Genomic DNA, 19348 nt, shown 5'->3' with positions numbered 1-19348 from the left:
TTTGTGTGGCTCCATAAGGACTCTTTCAAGCTTTAAAATCAAGTATGTAATTATTTATTATAATGTGCAAGAGTTTTCATGTTTCCTTGGCAAATATGTTTTATAGTTTACAGTGAAAATGACAGGCAGGATACACGAGGTCAGAAAGGATACTGTCTGTTGTTTGATATTGTTAGGTCACTGATCAGGTCACTCCTCTGGTTTGAACGACTCAGCACATAGCTCTGACCTCAGCTGCACTGTGCTGCAGACAATAAGAGAGGGAGTTCCTATACATAGTGCAGGTGTGTAAAACGCAGGTGTTACAATGTGTTAACACACACACACACACACACACACACACACGAACACATGCAGCGTATTTGCACGGTTCATGATTGATGGCTGTGAAACACAGAATTTTGCAGCAGGCCTTAGTGCTGAGACTTCACTTTAGAAAAATGCATGTGGTTAATCAGTCTCCAGCTGCCTGAATACATTTTTATGGTGTTCTGTTTATGTACACAGGACAAGGTAGAGGCCTCAAAAAGAGAAGAAGAATGGAGAGAGGACAGGGAAACAGAGCTAGATATTTTTTTTTACTTTCTCAACTTGACTGCCCTCACGCACAAATCCATTACTGCACAAAACACAACATTTCTGCATCTTTGCAGTCTTGAATGAAGTGCCTACTTTACTAAACAAATGGTTTAGACTTGCTTACTATTTATAAGCATTGATCATTTGTCATCATCAGTTTTTGCAGAGTTTCAGCTGTAATATTTTTAAACTCGTATAATGATTACGCAGTATATTTTTCTGTCAGTAAATACACACACACACACACACACACACACGTACAGAGGATAGTCATACCTGGTGAAGAATCAGACTTGTGCCTGCAGTCTCTCACCCTACTTGGCCCCACCTAAAATAAGTGTCAGCATAAGAGTCATGTTTAAAATCTTGCCATTAGAGACTATCAGACTATCCACCTTTTGCTGAGTTGCAAAAATATTTGCTCTAGCTCTGCAAGCATTTTGGAGCACAAATGACACTTCCTGTCCCCTCAAACGCTGTGTTTTGACATCTCAACTTAATAGCAGAGAGGTGTAATATCTTTCAGTGACCTGTGCCAGATTTACAGTACCACACTCGAACCTGACCATGTATTATGAAAACCGTTTCATCGACCAAGAAAGAGAGTCAGCATTTTAAAGAAACCCGTGGAGGATCCCAATCAAAAATCCTCCCTACCTCCTATTTCCCCAGTCTTTTCTTTACCCGCACCTGAGACCCACCCTGGCAAAAAAAAAAAAAACTGCATCTACCTGCAAAAGAAGAAAGGACTGCCTGCAAAAATACCCCAAATGCAGGAGTCATCAAGAAACAGTGCTGTGTGAGGGGGAAGAGCAGGCTGACTACTGCTACAGCACCAGCTGTAGACCACTACTCCTCCTCTTCTCACCCCTCCATCGTTCACATCTTCTTTTTCTTTGTTGCAACACTGGTCACTACACAGAACTGTGCATCATTTATCACAGGTTCAATTTTTGTTCCAACTTTAATTGGTCCTGCTCAGTTCATGACTGTAGTTTTTTGAGTGTGTATATACTTCTAAACACAAGTATGTCAGCATAGTTGTGCATACTTTTTTGGCATCACAAATGCATGCACGTGTACATGGCTGTGTACACAAATACATGTGCATGTGTAGTGAACAGCTGGATGTTTCTGATTTGTCACTTCCAAGATCTTTGAAATGATTTCTTTCTTCTGGGAAACCAGATCCCAGGACTCACTCATATAGGTGTGAGAGATAGGATTTCCTTTTATAATAATAATAATAAAAAAAAAAAACAGCAGAAAAAACTCCTTGGATGCCCTCCCTCTTCTCCTCACTTCTGTCTCTTCCAGCTTGACTTGTAGTACAATCCATCAGAGGATGACCGCTTGTACAGTATATTTGATCTCATTCCATTTACTCTTTCTGGTTCATCTGCAGAAACATCTCTGAGCTGTTTATCATGTAAGTGATAAGCAAAGAATAGAATGTTCAACCATAACAAACCCAGGCTCTTGCACACACACACTCCACACGCACACACGCGCAAACAAACACACCTAAACCTTTCTGCCTTCCTTTTTCTGTTTCCACTATAATGCCCAACCAGAACCACTCTGCCAGAGGATGTAATCAGTGATGAGTGCAGTTCTGCTGGATAAACACTCCTCCCACAGTTGGATGTGGGTAATTAACATTTATAATCCTAAATGGTTGTCATGCTGACAAAAGATCAGGGACAAGGGAAAGCTCTGATATAGGTATCTGTGCATGTGTGTTACTATCTATGGACTTGCTCTAATTGCTGAACCACCACGTTCTGATAAGCAAATGTATCTGGAAGGTGTCAGCATCACAATACATCCTTGGGGTTTAGAAGGAGGGTGACTCTGCTCTCTTTATGGGGATGATAAGGTCACTCGGACTGTAATTAATCTTGTTATTCTCAGGGCAGGCCGAATCGTTTGATAGCTGTCCTGCCCTTGCATCATTTCAAGGGTTTACTGTATGTCCATATATGTGGATATGCAGTGTGAGGCACTTTAAAAGTGTGATAATGGTAAGTATAGTGATTATTTATGCATGTGTGTAGGATCCTGAAGTTCCTTGTGGCAAAGAGGAAGTTTAAAGAAACGCTCCGCCCGTATGATGTTAAAGATGTCATTGAACAGTACTCCGCTGGACACCTGGACATGCTTGGCCGCATCAAAAGTCTACAGATGCGGTGGGTTTCATGTTTATCAAAGTGACTGAAGTTGTTCGGGTTTTTTTTTGTTTGTTTGTTTTGTTTTTATCTTTAATTCTGTGTTTGGGCTTGAGACACAGGTTTGATTATGTCATGCTTTTTTTTTTCTTTGTACTTATGCTTTTTACAAAATATATGCATTAGTTATTTTCTTGGTCCAAGGCTGCACAATCTGCCTGCACACACTTTTAGAACATTAATTAACACTTTGTACTGTTTTTAATTTGAAAGAATTGCAGAACTGTATCTTTGCCAGGATGCTCTTTACATTTATTACAATCTGTTGTATTTGTTTACAAGGGTGGACCAGATAATTGGAAGAGGGGCTGTTCAGCCTGATAAGAAGGTGCGTCCTGAAAAAGGAGAGAAGACTCTGCCAGAACTGGACTCACTGGATGAGCTAAGCATGATGGGGCGTGTAGTCAAGGTGGAGAAACAGGTATGCAGCTGTTGTGGAAATATAGTTTCTTTGTAAGTATATGATTACAAACTCTGGCAGAAACAGCCTGAAAATGTTGGTAAAGTGAAGTACAATTAACTGCAAGCAAGAAGTATATAATTCAGCAATGTAGGTTTAGTAATAAGCCTGCTTAAATAACTAATAGGATATTTTGTTTTTGTATGCTAAAAATAAGAAGCTATTTCAATATTGGGTAATAAAAAGAGAAAAATATGCCACACAAACATCCACACACATTTTTTTTTCCTGCTCTTTTTTTAGGTACAGTCCATAGAGAACAAGCTGGACCTCCTGCTCAACTTTTACACACAGTGCCTGAAGAAAGGCTCCTCCCACTTCACCCTGTCCTCCCTCCTGGACCCTGACCTGACATCTGACTACCACAGCCCCACGGACCAAAGAGACCTCTTCCCCTCCGCAAACACGCTCAACATTTCCCAGTCTGAGAGCGGAAACTTGGAATGACAGTGAGCTGAGCGGCGCCGGGGACATTCGAACACAGAACCTTCACAGTATGTCTTCCTCTTGTTGAATCCACACTCGGCAACCCGATCTAGCCTGAGCATCCTGAACTAAATGTCTCCTCATTTGATGTTTGTGTGTAATGTTTGGTACACCCCTCCCCATCTCACTAATTCTTCACTAACTCATTCTTTAAGTAAATGTGTTTCCAGAGCTGGTACAGACAGAAGCCACCAGATGGCTCCACCTGAGAAGAAGTCTCAGCCAAAGCTGCTCACCGCACATGCCTCTCTACCCACAAGTGAGGGTAACGATAAAGAGAGAACAGATGAACAACAATTACTTGACTACTGAATTGCTTTCACCCACTCACCTCATTGTTTGTACACTATCTATGGCAACTTTGAAGTTTCAATTGTAGATAACCAACTTTGAGCTTTGAAGTTTTTAAAACTTTTTTTTCCCCCCATAATCATTTCTTATTTAAATTTTTTTACCAGCTTGTAACAACTGACTTAAGTTTTTTGATTCATGTGACACAGACAGTGCTGCAATCACAACTTTGGAGACTGGGATGAATGTAATGTTGGCCCCCACTCCCTGCAAACTTTGCATTCACACCACAAGAAAAAGCAGTAATTAACCCGCTCCCTCTGACTGGGCTGACAGCCATCCCGGCAAAGCACCAAAAATCCACGGTACCCCTTAAGTATGTAAATTCTACTTTAATTAACCAAACTTCTCACATGAAAACAGAGTTAGAGAAATGCGTGACTGTGTTCTGTAAATTGTTTTAATCTGTCTCCGTAAAGCCCAATTGCAAAAAATACATTATTCCCTGTTTTGCTGACATTTAAACAAGGAATGTTCCTACCTGTTCAGGATTCAATAGGTCTCAAATCTCCTCTTTAGAATGTTTCAAAAGCTACCGTACCTCAGTGTGGATTCCAGTAACATCAATTAGCATTTTAATATGCTGTTTAACCTTCTGTCTTGCTGCCCACCCTCCAAACATGCATGTTCCTTTGAATAGTCCTGTACATAAAACCTCACAGATACATCACTCACATTAAGTCTCAGGTCAGATTTACTATGTTAGCTGGTTCAGGCAGTCAGTAATACTTTAAAACTTTTTTTTTTTAAACAGGAGCATAATTACACTCACTGTTAGTCATTAGAAGCCACATGCATATTTGGGGCAGTTTTAAACGACCAACAACCTGTAAGGCGTCCAGGTGTAACGCATGAATAACAGGCCATTTCACCTGTGAAGGCACGTTTTAGGAAATTGTACTGAAGCTCTTTAGCTCAAACTAACAGCCTGTTTGCAGGGTTGGGTTACTGTCATAACCAGTTCACTATACTCCCCTCTGTCTTTTATAGTTCTTTCTTTGCATCAATGCACAGTAAATACTCTGTGCCTTTTGGACGAAACTGGACACACACACACACACACACACACACACACACACACACACACACACACACACACACACACACACACACACACACACACACACACACACACACACACACACACACACACACACACACACACAATATGAATAATAAAAACAGTTCCTTTTATTTAAAAGCAAATGATAAACATTTTTTCATATGTAATTTAATCTTGTTTTCTTTACTGTAATTTTGTTCATGCACTTGTGCCTATTACAGCAGATATCTTGTTTTTTAATTGAGTTGTTAGATTGAATGTAGGTTTTAAGTTAATATATGTTTAATATCAGTTAGATGTCTTTTAAATAGCATTTTTGTCAAGTTGAATCATGGGTGACACAACTGTAACTACACACAGCTGATCTGATTCACACATGCACATGATTCACAGAGGTCATAGTTATATATATATATATATATATATATATTTTTAACAATTACTGCCAGCTTTGACTGAGAAAACATCCTCCATACTGTTTTTGGCCAGTGAAAATATTTCCTCTCTGCAAGTGATTCATTTATTTTGTGCAGCCAAGCGAGCTGACTCAGGTGCTCCACATTTCCATTCAACGCGGACTTTAAACAGTGAATGTACATGCTCTATTTATTATCTGATGCTCTTGCTGCCATAAGGAATAAAATGGCACTTCAAAGGTTGCTGTTGGTTTCATACAGCACGAACAGCTTGGTAGCTTTATTCTTTGGCTTAAATTAGCAATGCCTAATTCTTAGAGGCATTATTAGCCTGAACAGTGTTGTCATTTCATCATCCAGTGGAATGTTAAGCTTTATGGAAAATCTGTGAGACCACAGTATTGCATGTTGTTGTTAGTGGTGGCCCCAGGTTTAGAAACAAACAAACTACAGGAAGCATCCCTTAAATTTTCTCGAGCCAAGTCTTGAAAGTATGACGTGTGCCTTCTGTGTCCTCATTCTGTAGCTGGTACGGCGTGGCGCTCTGTCACAAAGTCTGTCTTAGAAATATTACACGAGGACGGCCATGCTGTTCTTGCTAAATCTCGATCAAAAGAAACGCAAACAAAATAGTTTTGCACATATAACAACTATGGGTTTGGTCTTTTTTTCTGACAGTTGCAACCTTTGATATTGTGTCAGAATTTTACTGTACGTTTGTTCATGTTGATCGTCGTAACTTTACCCAGACATCTTCACATCGACACTCTTATTGTACTTTTAACACCTGTCACATCTGGTGGCTGGAAGCATGGACATTTGATTTGTATCAAAAGAATCTTTACAGGCACGTGACCTTTTGTAAGCATGTCACATAGATCAGAAAGGCTTCCACACAACTACCTCTGAGGCCACTAGGGGGCGCTAGTCTAAGAAACAAAGTATGTGAAACAGCTACTGATGGTCTAACTGACTAAATGCTATGCATGATTTAATCTGCACGATCTCTTTTCTCTTTTTCACTGTTCTCCTTACAATTCGTTCTTCAATAACTTGCTGCCATGTGACATTCCAGCTTGTTGCCCTTTAACTGCTTTCTTAGTTATAAAAACTGTTGTTAAAATGAAAAACAAACTGATCAGAGCAATAAGCAAAATGCTAATGTAACAATGTCTTCCGATTATAATTGATGTAGCTAGTGGTTGATGAAAAAGATGCTTATTTTATTTTCTAACCTAATATACACCTCTATTTGATCTTTTAAAGAGATACAAAAATATGTACAGTATCTGCTAAGGATAAAATTAGCTCACTTGACTAACTTAATAATTTATTTGTTTCAATAAAGCTCTTTGGACTGTATGTTGACTGGTATTTTTTTCTCTCTTTTTTTTTAAACAAAACTAATGTTTTTTTTAACAGAATACACTTATTAAAATGATTAAAAGTTTTTTTTTTTTTTTTAAGATCAATGACTGCAGCGCAATTGTTAACAATTGGGGATCTAAGAAATAAAGAAGCTCACCATTACCTATAAAGGCAGGCACTTGTTTTAATGTTTTCAGCAGTTTTAAAAAAAATGACTCTTATTAGCATATGTTTAAGAACAAAAATGACTCATTTGCCTTTTATAAATTTCTCTGGGAATCGTATTTTGTCACAATCACAAATTCACAGACTGAACTTGTCTGTTAAGATAAAACTCCCTCTCTGACATGAATCTGCATCCACTGTCAAGTCTAACAGGATCCAAGCAATAGAACAGTTACCAGGTCTTCACTGTCACGGTGTGAAGTTTCCAACACCATAAATGTGGCAGAACAAGGTCACGTGTCGTTTGAAAGGGTCTACAATCAAATAGGCAAACGTCTGCTTCTCATCTTGTCTTCCAGGGTAACCTCGTCCCCCCTCGTCCTACAGTACAGGGTATAAATTAAACAGTTTAAGATATGTGGAAACAACAGAGAGTGGACATCCCTGTAACACCTGCCAAACAAGAGCCATGTCCATGATGAGGATGTGATGCACAGACAATGTGATGGATGAATGTCTTTGATAGTGGAGAGCTGGGTGCAAGTGATGCAGTAGGCGGCTTATAACAACTTGCTGGAGGGCTTTGTGGTCTGACACGGAGCAGGTTCCACACTGAGATGCAGCTGCTAATGATGTTCTCAATGGTACTGTGATAAAAGTCTACTACTAAGGTAGTACACAGGAGTTAAAGGTCTGGTTTTCCTTTTTTTAAAAAAAAAAAAAAAAAATACTACTACTATAATAATAATACTACTAAATAATACTACTTACGTAGGCAAAGACTTTAAGTACTGTGGAGATAACACTGATTTTCTTGGTCTCTGGGTCCTTCTGCACACTGCAACATGAAGGAATAACAGCTTGATTACAGGCACGAAATAAGTGCATGTATGGAAGTAAACCTGGTCAATTACAGTATTCTCAAAGATTTGAAGACAGTGTGCAAGTGAGTATCCGCACCTGATAAGGTCTTTGTACATATCCTTTGTGGTGCTGATGTATGGATCGATGGTGTCTTCATACTGACACAGCTCCCCTCCAAGACACAGGTGTTTGAAGAGGCGAAATAGAAATTCTCCACGCGACTCCCTCCCAACTACATAGTAATGTTCAGAGTCCTCGTCCTGTAACATCTGGACAAACAGAGGAAGACTTGAGCGGACTGCATGTCAAAAAAGAAGATACAGATACAAAGATAGATAAAACAGAGAAGCACCTGTCTTAGTTCATTATAGTCAGGGTAGACATCATGAAAGCATTTAACTACTTGTCCAGAGGGCCTCAGGATCCCACAACGGTAGAGTGGGTCAAACAGCTCCATGGAGACTGAAGTGCACGGCACCACCTCAACATCAACAGAGACCACAGGCTTGTCTGTAACACACACACACGCACACGCGTTAGAAACATTCCACAGAGATACGGGTACAATCCAGCAGACGCGATCCATTTCCTACTATTTATGATCAAAAGCTTTTCTGGGGAACATAGCATACCAAGAGGTACCCAGACTGCAGCATCCATCTTTGTCAGACTGGATACAACTTGAGGGTCTCTGAAGAAACACTACATATACACAGTGACATCAACAAGCATTCAAATATGATTAGACACATGGATATACTTTATGACTAATACCTTGTATTTAGTAACGACCATTCTTTGAGCTCTAAATTAAGTTAGCCCATATTGTCATTTTAAACAGCACAGTGTCTATAGTAGCTTATTAGCACGTATCTCACCAATGCAAACGTTTCACTGTTGTAAGGACAAAAGCTCTGATCAAAGCTGTAAGACTGAGCGGAAATCCTTCCCAGCATGGACCTGAAATTGACCACAGATATCTACTGGATAACATTTGCCACGGCTGGTTTCTGTAAGATCTAGACAACAAACATTAGAGAGAAGGGGATCACAGCTTAATGTGGTATTTTTGCTGGCTACATTTACAACGTTACCATTTCATTAACAATTTTAAAGTATCTTTGTTCCGAAGGAAAGAGAACGTCTTGGAGGAAAGAGGAGAAAAATAAAAACTTTGCTCCGCCGCGCATTTGTCTCCTGCCATGTTTGCCAGTTATTCAACTGCCTAAAAAAATACAAGAATGCAAACAAGTGAGTAGTCCTGTTAAGTCACCACGTCTTCGATTTGTGTACCGGTTTCCTTGACAACAGACGATTGAGGCTACGCTAGCTAATGCTGGAATCTTCTTCTCTTCATTTAGTTTGTAATATCAGGTTTTTGTCATCAGCAGCTGTTTTACCAGTCACTTAATCTAAAACTGTCTTCAGAGATTTATAGAAACAATTATGTCTCTAATCATAGTAAATAGGTAAACGAACTTTTTCCCCACAAGAGGGCGACATCGTCCTGCTTTTATCCAAAAAGGACACGTTTTCAAAACGTCCTGTTTCTGGTGTGTATTTTCAAAACATTTTTAACAATTTTTCCACTGTAGTGTCGCATCTCATCTACATCTGTATTGGAATTTAGCTCTTGGCCTCTTGGCTATTAGATTTCCTGCCAAAATATCCTTTGTGACAATTCAGTAATTTTCTATTGGGATCAGATTTTTTAAGAGAATGTGTTATGTTAATCCTCTATTTATCTTTTGTCACTAACATATTACTCCAATATTTATTCTTATTTTAATGTCTGGTAGTCTCTGTAGGATCACATTTAAGATGTGATCCTCCTTTTCTGGGCCCTTCATCTGTATAATGCACTTCTACAAAAAGGGCTGAAATTAGGGACAGGTGTATTGGTGCACGACGGATGTTTTGACTGCTTGTTCAGTCATATTGCAAACATACATTGTTTTGTTATCTAACAAGAGCACCAGAGCACCCGGCACAAAAAGGGCACAGCCTCTTTTATCACCACCTATAGCTTATCATCTGTGGCAATCAGTTTTTGTTTTCCTGAAAAGGCCATTTGAAGAAGGCTTTTTTTTCACTTCTCACCAGGAAAGACTGTTGCAGCTTGAATACTCTTTCTTGTACATATTGACTCTTGTACAACATACATTATTTTAACTAGTCCTTCTTCTACAGGTCTCTACAAGTGTTTGTATTCACCCTGGTTCAAATACTTATTACATTCCCAACATTCCAGGGTTGTTGAGGATGTAGGATCCTTTTGATCCACATTCCTATGGATCCCCTGATGTTCCTCATAAAAAGAGCCAAGAGTTTCCATCCTAAAAACACTCTGAAAACATGATAATGTAACAGTCATGTTTAATGTTGTTAGTTTGATTGCTTTCAGGCTCCTAAACATGTTTGAATCTAGAAACCACAACATCAGACATTGAAGCTGAAACAGACCTTTCCAGCCGCTTCTGCAGTAAATTATAAGCCATTTCAAATCTAAAGAGATTATATAAATATGTGCTGTGAAGAGCATAAATTATGCTAATGATTACTAATAATCATTCTGTAAATCTGTTAGCTATACATAATCCTGAAAATAATTGGAATAATAGGTCGGACTGTTTTATTCTCACAATCAAAATAACATGAGATAATTTAGTATGTCTTGATATTGATGAGCTCAATATACAGCATGTACTGTAAGATGGGCCTAAATCCACCTGCAGCAACCCAAAAATGAACTCAAATTGATGTTTTGACACTGCACATCCTTATGATCACCTGACATCATTGAGTCATGCTGTTAAAATAAAAGTTAAAATTATCCTCATTGTCTGCTGCTTTCTGGGGCGTAATTATACTTTATTCCTACATCCATCAGTGTCAGAAAGCAGAGTCAGGAAGACAAGAAAAATGTCACGGCTAAGGAATGCTGGGAGGTCATATCTTTCTTTAGCAATTATAAAAATTAGTCTGTGTGATCATGATCACTTCTCTTCCTTGACCTCAGAGAGGGAAATTTATTTATTATAGTTTTTTAATTTAAAAAAACAAATTTTAGAAAAAAAAACAGCGAAAATCTGTTTAAATGTTTCCATAATAATAAAGAAAGAAACTTGCAGGGAATGAACATGAAGCATAGCAGATTACTGTATAGCTCTCCATACTCACCTGTGCCTGAACATGTTATACGGTGGGAACAGTTTTGCCCAACATAGATAATAGAAAGAAAGACTAAGTGATAGCAAAATTTAGAAAAAATAGCTCTCTCGAGTAAAGTGGACCTCAGTATTAGTGGTGTGATTCGGTTGCTAAGCTGCTACTAAATGGTTCATGTTTCCAGGCCTCTTGACATTATCAGATCTGGACTCTGTTTTTAAAATGTCACTCAGTCAATTAAGAGGCTTAATGTGACTCCAGTTTGCAACGTCCACACCCAGAGAGGCTATTCAAACCAATTCAAGCACATTTACAACAATATAATTTTCGCAGAGTCCACCTGCTATTCCTCATCTTACGTAACCTAAAATATAGCATGAGGGGAAACGTGCTGCACAAAGGTGAATTTGAGCCAATTTTACACAGCAGAGAAAAATAAAACAAATGAACATTTGTTTGATTGTACAGACACATGAAATGCTACTGCTATTGAGAAAGAGGAACCGAGAGCTGTGCCCATGACATGGAGAACAATGGAAAAATCCTGCTGTTCCTGCTACTTTGATAATGAATGAATCAGTATCTGAAAGTTTTCCTAATGATGTCATTGTGAGGGTGAACTTTGTTTCTGAGGTCTCTTTATTCTCTTTAGGGTCAGGCAACACTGAGTATGACTTTAAGGGAGTGTGGTAATTCTCAATCACTCTGAACACAGTTTATTGTGATAGTTACAGTGACTGGAACCATTTTATATTCACATATGACCTTTAATTTATCTCTGGTAATTTTGCAGATTTACATGTAATTTTATAATGTGTTTAGTATGTGTTTCTATGGTTCACTTCTTTTTTTCCTTTCAGCTGTTCCCTTTCAGGGGTCACCACAGCGAATCATGTGCCTCCATCTAACCCTGTCCTCTGCGTCCTCTTCTCTCACACCAACTAACTTCATGTCCCCTCTCACTACATTCATACATCTCCTCTTTAGTCTTCCTCTAGACCTCCTGCCTGGCAGCTCCAACCTCAGCATCCTTTTACCGATATATTCACAGTCTTTCCTCTGAACATGTCCAAACCACCTCAATCTGGCCTCTTTGACTTTATCTCCGAAACATCTAACATGAGCTGTCCCTCTGATGTATTCATTCTACATCCTGTCCATCCTCTTCACTCCCAAAGAGAACCTCAACATCTTAAGCTCTGGTACCTCCAGCTCTGCCTCCTAAGCTTCATTCTCTGTTTTCCAGAGCAGACCTCCACCTCTCTTGATTTTCCTCCACCTGCTCCCTGCTATCACTACAAATCACAATGTCATCCGCAAACATCATGCTCCATGGAGATTCCTGTCTAACCTCATCTGTCAGCCTGTCCATCACCAGAGCAAACAAGAAGGGGCTCAGAGATGATCCTTGATGCAGACCCACCTCCATTTTGAACTCCTCTGTAACACCTACAGCACACCTCACCACTGTCTTACAGCTCTCATACATGACTTGTATGCCTCTAACATACTTATCGGCTACTCCAGACGTACTCATACACTACAACAGCTCCTCTCTCGCCACCCTGTCATATGCTTTCTAAATCTACAAAGACACAATGCAACTCCCTATGACCTTCTATGTACTTCTCCATCAGCATCCTCAAAGCAAATACTGCATCAGTTGTACTCTCTCTAGGTATGAAACCATATTGCTGCTCACAAATTCTCACCTCTGCCCTTAGCTTAGCTTCCATTACTCTTTACCACAACTTCATTGTGTGGCTCATCAGCTTTATTCCTCTGTAGTTGCCACAGCTCTGCACATCTCCCTTGTTCTTAAAAATTGGTACCAGTACACTTCTCCTCCAGTCCTCTGGCATCCTCTCACTCTCCAAGATCTTGTTAAACAAACTAGCCAGAAACTCTACTGCCACCTCTCCTAGACACTTCCATACCTCCACAGGTATGTCATCGGGATCAACTGCCTTTCCACTCTTCATCCTTTTCAACGCCCTCCTCACTTCACTCTTACTAATCTGTGCTACTTCCTTTTACACACCAATCACCTCTTCTGCTCTTTGTTCTCTTTCATTTTCCTCATCCATCAACTTCTTCCACCTTCCCATCACACTCCTGGCACCTGTTACCTGTTTCCATCCGTATCTTTAATCACCTTAACCTGCTGCACATCCTTCCCATCTCTACCTCTTTGTCTGGCCAACCTGTACAAATCCACCTATCACTCTTTAGTGTCCAACCAAACATACAAGTCCTCATATGCGCTTTGTTTGGCCTTTGCCCCCTCCACCTTCACCACGCTGCATCTCTCTGTACTCCTGTCTACCCTCTGTGTCCCACTTCTTCTTAGCTAACCTCTTTCTCTGTACACACTCCTGAACTTCCTCGTTCCACCACCAAGTCTCCTTGTCCACTTTCCTCTTTCCAGATGACACACCGAGTACCATCCTACCCGTCTCCCGGATCACATTAGCTGTAGTTGTCCAGTCATCTGGGAGCACCACCCAGAGCCTGTCTCAGCTCCTCCCTGGAAACTACACGACATTCTTCCTTTTTCAACTTCCGTCCTCTTCTCTGCCTTTGTCCTCATAATCTTCCTCATCACCAGAGTAATTTTACACACCACCATCCCGTGTTGTCTGGCTACACTCTCCCCTACCAATACTTTACAGTCACTGGTCTCTTTCAGATTGCGTCTACACAAGATGTAGTCCACCTGGGTGCTTCTACCTCCGCTCTTATATGTCACCCTGTCTTCCTGCCTCTTCTGGAAGAAAGTGTTCACTCCAGCCATTTCCATCTTCTTTGCAAAGTCTACCACCATCTGACCTTCTGCATTCCTGTCCTGAAGACCAAACCTGCCCATCACATTCTCGTCACCTCTGTTCCCTTCACCTACATGTCCATTGAAATCTTCACAAATCACCACTCTCTCACCTCTGGGGATGCTCTGCATCACTTCATCTAACTCACTTCAGAATTTCTCCTTCTCTTCTAACTCACATCCTACCTGTGGGGCATAACCACTAACAACATTGAACATCACGCCTTCAATTTCCAGCTTCAGACTCATCAACCTGTCTGATACTCTTTTTACCTCTAGAACATTCCTTACAAACTCCTCTTTCAGGATAACTCCTACTCCATTTCTCTTCCTATCTGACCCATGGTAGAACAACTTAAACCCTGCTCCCTAGCCTTGCTACCTTTCCACCTGGTCTCCTGGACACACAGTATATCCACCTTCCTTCTCTGCATCATGTCGATCAACTCCCTAGCCTTCCCTGTCATAGTACCAACATTCAAAGTCCCTACTTTCAGTCCTACATTCTTAGCTTTCCTCTTCTCTCTCTGCCTACGAACACACCTTCCTCCTCTCCTTCTTCGACCAACAGTAGTCCAATTTCCACCGGTACCCTGTAGGTCAACAGGGAGGTTGTTGTTAACCCGGGCCCCGACTGATCCGGTATGGAAGTCATTGTCACGATTAGCATTTTGAATTTGGCATGTGTTTTGCGTCGGATGCCCTTCCTGACATAACCCCTCTGGATTTATCCAGACTTGGGACTGGCACAAGAAGACACTGCTTGTGCCCCCTTGCGGTTGCATTGTTTCTATGTATTACTTACTGCTACAAAAAGTTTTACAGAACATCAGATATGCAAATTATATAAATATAATTATATAAATACACCAACTAATATTGTTCAACATGTTATTTTACCTTATTTTATCTGGAGAATTTTGAGTAATGAAGAGAAGTATGCAATATATGAGAGAAAAATAATATTTGTCTTGATGATATCTTGTCATCTCATCATCCCTCAAATTTGTTGTGTGACTTGCAGGGTGCCAACCACTGTGTGAATTGAAAGAAGGGAGACACTTCGATATACAACATAATAAATTACATAAACAACCCCCCCCCCCCAAAAAAGAAATGACATAGGGTCAATCTGTAAAATCATCAGTGTACTGGATGAGTGAAAGTCTCCTGTATGTATGCCGTTGTGTGTGATGGAAAATCAAGTATTATTAAATGATCAGAATGATCAGAATGATGAGAAGAATGTTTAAAAGATTGTATGTTGTTCAAACTTTGTCTCATATATATGTTTTGTCTTGAAGTGTTTGCAGAACTGCTGCAAGGTCAGTTATTGTCTAACAGCAGACCATCCCACACTGACTCTGACCCAGAGTCACTCCATCCTCACAGGTGCTTCTCAAAGTGCTGGAAAGGGAAATGGTTTTCATAAAAGGAGAAATGGCTGGGGGCAGTGTCCTGAGGGTGGAGGGTGGTCTGCCCAGCAACAGAAGGTTATAAAACTATGTATGAATGTATGATGTTTAGAACTGCATAGGATAGAGAATTGAAACTCTGTCGATGTACTTCTCTCTTGCAAGATATTAAAACCCTAAAAGACATCTTGGGTCTTGAAGCTTCTTTACTGATTACATGTGAGGTATCTAGGACAAGATATTGTCATTTTTTTGCCATGACATGCGTAAGGACAATAAAACCATAGCATGTAAGCAGTCAGAGGGTGAAGCAGAAGGGGAGTTAGTGTAAAAGTGGAAGCCCAGAATAGCTGCTGGTTATGAGGCACAGTGGGCCTAGGTGTATCCCATACTGCTGATTACTCTCACACGTCTGCAGCATGAGGAGAGAATGCAGAAAGAGAAAGCAAAAAAAAAAACAACCAAACACAGAGGAACCATCACAGGAGGAACAGGAATCAGATAAAATGCTGTTTTTGGAACATACCGTTCTCTTTTGTAACTTCAAGCTTCAAGGACCTATATTATGACTTGATCGAAATGGGAGCAAAAGAAAGCAGAAGACAATTTGTTTTGACTTTCTCTAGACAATCTTTCCTTCTATTTTCCCTTGTTTACCAATTTCCACCTATACTGCATGATAGTGTATCTAAGACATTCTAGGAATACAAAAGAAGCCTGTCAGGGACATAGCATCAAGAAGGAACCTAGAGGAAGAGCAGATGAGACAAGAGGCGTAGAGATAGAGGTGAAATGAGAAGGTTAGAAAGATAAAATAACTTTCTAAAGATATCCCTCGCTGATGTGGCCATTCCTGATTGTGGCAACATACTGTACCTCTTTAACTGATGCTATCAGCAACTTAATGTAAAACATATTGATGTGTAACAGGCGCTGTCATCAGATAGCTTTGGTCATAGTGTTGATGTTCTTACAGTAGTAGTTTAGTTTAAAATACAAGGAGCTGTACAGTACAAGAATCAGAGGTCAGAGCCATTGTGTGTTGTGACTGATGCAGCTTAAAATAATAGTTTTAATTATTTGTCTATACAGTTAAAGACCCAGTTCACACCACATAATAAAACACAAATGCATATTATACTTTGTGGGTGCACTTCAGGAAAAAAAAACAACAACAACGTGCAGGGATATTATTTCTGCATCTCCAAACAGAAGGCACCATGAACAGAATGATCTGTGCAAATTACAAAGTATTTCAGATGGATACAATAGGTAGCAAACAAAATTCTTTGTTTCCTTTTATGTGAATATGCAATATTTCTCTAACCAAAACTTAAACTCAAATAAATGGATAATATTTCTGAAATATTCAAGTAATACAGGGGTAATATATAGGTAATAGCCCAGTAGCCTCAGGGGAGCTGTCATGTCCTCCATCTGTATTACTACAGATACTACTGAAATAAAGTAGAAACAAGAAGTTATGAATTTTACAGCTCTCTGTCATGGTTATCAATGAAAGTACCACGAGCAGTGCAGATAATTACTGCAGCTCTTGGTGTTTCTACATTATTACCCAGTTGTTTTTAAACTGCTTTTACCTAGATAACCACAAACTATTACCTGGTTGTTAGTTTGATATTAATTTCAAATTTTATATATGAACATAACCCTTTACATCATTATTACAGAAACACTATTACCCCTTTACATTGCCATTATTGCTACTACAATTATTACGTACAGATTAATCTTATCTTATCTAGTTATTTCTGAAATATTACTTATTATTAAATTTTTTTTTTCTGCTCTATGTTGCTGCTACTATTTAAAACATTCACAGTAAAGTGTATTTATTTACTTTAGTGACCTTCAGTCACCTTGTCCATATGCCAAGGGGTCAAAACACTGAACTGCAAATTGTTCCAGATGCTGAACACTTTAAACACGTGAATGATTTGGAAAATAATATCAGTCATTTTGGACAAACACTGTTTTAAGTAAATGCATTATGGCTTGTCCCTCAAGTGCAAGGAAGCAGAAATAGATGATAGAGTAATCGAGTTTGTTAACATAAGACTGCCAAAAATATGTGGCACAAGTGAATTTCACATTTAGTGTATTTCCTATTAACAACGTTTTCCATTTATATTCTTTTGGCTCTAAAGTAGTGACTCTGTTGCCATCTTGACATTTGGGAGACAACCCAAACCCTCTTTTATGGCACTTCTTCACACTCACTTCTGTTTGGACTGTTTATGTCCCTGTCTCCTTGGTAACCATCCCTACACAGATATCCGACATGGAAAATAATGCTGGCTGTTCTGGAGGCATCCACGAATGTAATCCAATGTCTTTGCCAGCTTGTTGTAGCCTCGAACTGAGACAGTCTTGCTGCTGTGACACTGACTGATATCAAAAACCTCGTACTGTCCCTGTCAACCCTGCATAAGCCCATGCAACCTTATATATTCATGTTTGCTTATTTTATGCTTGAGATATGCTCTATGTAGCCATTGAGATTTAATCATTGAGGCCAATCAGTGGATGGTAAACAAACTGCTGAACTTGAGAGGAGTGAGAGAAGGTAGAGGAGGGAGAAAAGGGAAATCAAATTACCAGAGAATAACACTGAAATAAGCCCTTTAAAAATTGTAATTTCATCAGCATAAACAAATAAACCAAGATGTTTTAAACACCAGGATGTTGCACCAGTCTTGAATCCCTTTGGATAAGTGGGCTGCTTGTGTAACGGATGATAAACGTAGAGGTGAATAGGGCTGATGGTGCTGGAGCCCCTCAGGCCTCACCACTGGCCCTCTGAGGCACTTCTGCTCCAAATAAAACATAACTCTTCCTAAGAACCAAATTTACCTCCACTTTATTTGTGGAAAGTACTCTTGAAGCAATCAAGCTGTATTCAGGTCATGCTGTCATGCACCTTAGAAAAATCTTTTCAAGCTTAATAAAAGTGTGTAAGTGACTAACAGGACAATGGCGACACAGATTAACTCTTGCATCCTTACTGTATATTAGTGCAAAAGTACAGCCAGACAGATGAGACCTTAGCCCAGGGTAATTGTTGAACCGCATGGCTGTCAAACTTACGTCTAAAGTTTTTCATTTTGTATTTTCTCAATAACAGTTACTGAATAAAGAAATAAAGTCAGCTTGTGTGTGTGTTAGCCAATAGAACAAAAACTACTTCTAATTACCATATTCATCAATCAGCCCCAACATTAATAGCAAATAGTGGTAGTTTTGATATGTGTTTTTTAATATAAAAATATCATGTTTTTATAAAACTGGTATGATCTAATACATGCACATAACGTGGATCAAAATCAGCTCCATCTTCATCAAACAGTGACGTTTGACCCACTATTGTTATATTAATTACTATACCTGAAATTATCATAATCATTTATTTTAAATAATAATTTAAATAATTTAAATAATAACTTTTTTTTACTTTTCAACTTTAAGTGAAATTTTGATAATCTGTTTAGTATTTTTACTTGAGTAAAAGATTTAAATCATCATTGAATACGTACTACACACAGGGTTTTGCATTTTGCTGTGTATGGGGCTGTGTAGCCACACACTGCTCCGAGTGACCATGCTGACCCTTGTCCTCCATAATATTATTAAGACCACCAGGGTTATTTTGTTACTGATTGGTGTCGTCCTACGTGAACAAAACCATGTACTGCACAGTGATATTTCTGTCAACCATGCCATAATTCTACCCACAAAAATCAGTGGTCTTGTAAAACTAATACACACTTCAGTAATAGTCCATCTTTCCATTATCTTTAAGCACTTATCATGTTCATGGTCACAGGGAGCTGGAGCCCATCCCAGCTGTCATTTAGTGAGAGGGTGAGGGTCACAGGTCACCAGTCCTTTTCGCAAGCATGGGGAGAACTTACAAACTCCACTCAAAAAGGCAGGAGACTTT

General features: G+C 39.4%; 2 protein-coding genes across 9 annotated transcripts in view; one reads left to right on the top strand and one right to left on the bottom strand.

Annotated features, from left to right (window-relative positions):
- LOC137125690 (potassium voltage-gated channel subfamily KQT member 4) overlaps positions 1–5246 on the top strand; it is a 39282-nt gene extending 34036 nt beyond the window's left edge. For all 8 annotated transcript variants that reach the window (XM_067501585.1, XM_067501556.1, XM_067501546.1 and 5 more), the window contains 3 exons: positions 2637–2768; positions 3090–3228; positions 3511–5246. In XM_067501585.1, the coding sequence (XP_067357686.1) occupies positions 2637–2768; positions 3090–3228; positions 3511–3714 (475 nt within the window). In that variant the 3' untranslated portion in view covers positions 3715–5246. The remainder of the gene's footprint in view (positions 1–2636; positions 2769–3089; positions 3229–3510) is intronic.
- Positions 5247–7110: 1864 nt separating this feature from the next.
- On the bottom strand, positions 7111–9415 carry cfap300 (cilia and flagella associated protein 300). Its single transcript, XM_067501624.1, has 7 exons — positions 9075–9415; positions 8859–8940; positions 8613–8682; positions 8333–8490; positions 8077–8249; positions 7888–7954; positions 7111–7497 (listed from the first exon to the last, which is right to left on the bottom strand). Exons 1-7 carry the CDS (start codon positions 9182–9184, stop codon positions 7366–7368), a joined length of 792 nt encoding a protein of 263 aa, XP_067357725.1. The 5' UTR covers positions 9185–9415; the 3' UTR covers positions 7111–7365.
- Between the last annotated feature and the right edge of the window lie 9933 nt (positions 9416–19348).

This window comes from Channa argus, chromosome 1 (assembly GCF_033026475.1).
Source record: "Channa argus isolate prfri chromosome 1, Channa argus male v1.0, whole genome shotgun sequence".
NCBI lineage: Eukaryota > Metazoa > Chordata > Actinopteri > Anabantiformes > Channidae > Channa > Channa argus.
This window is presented reverse-complemented; position numbering and strand designations above follow the sequence as displayed.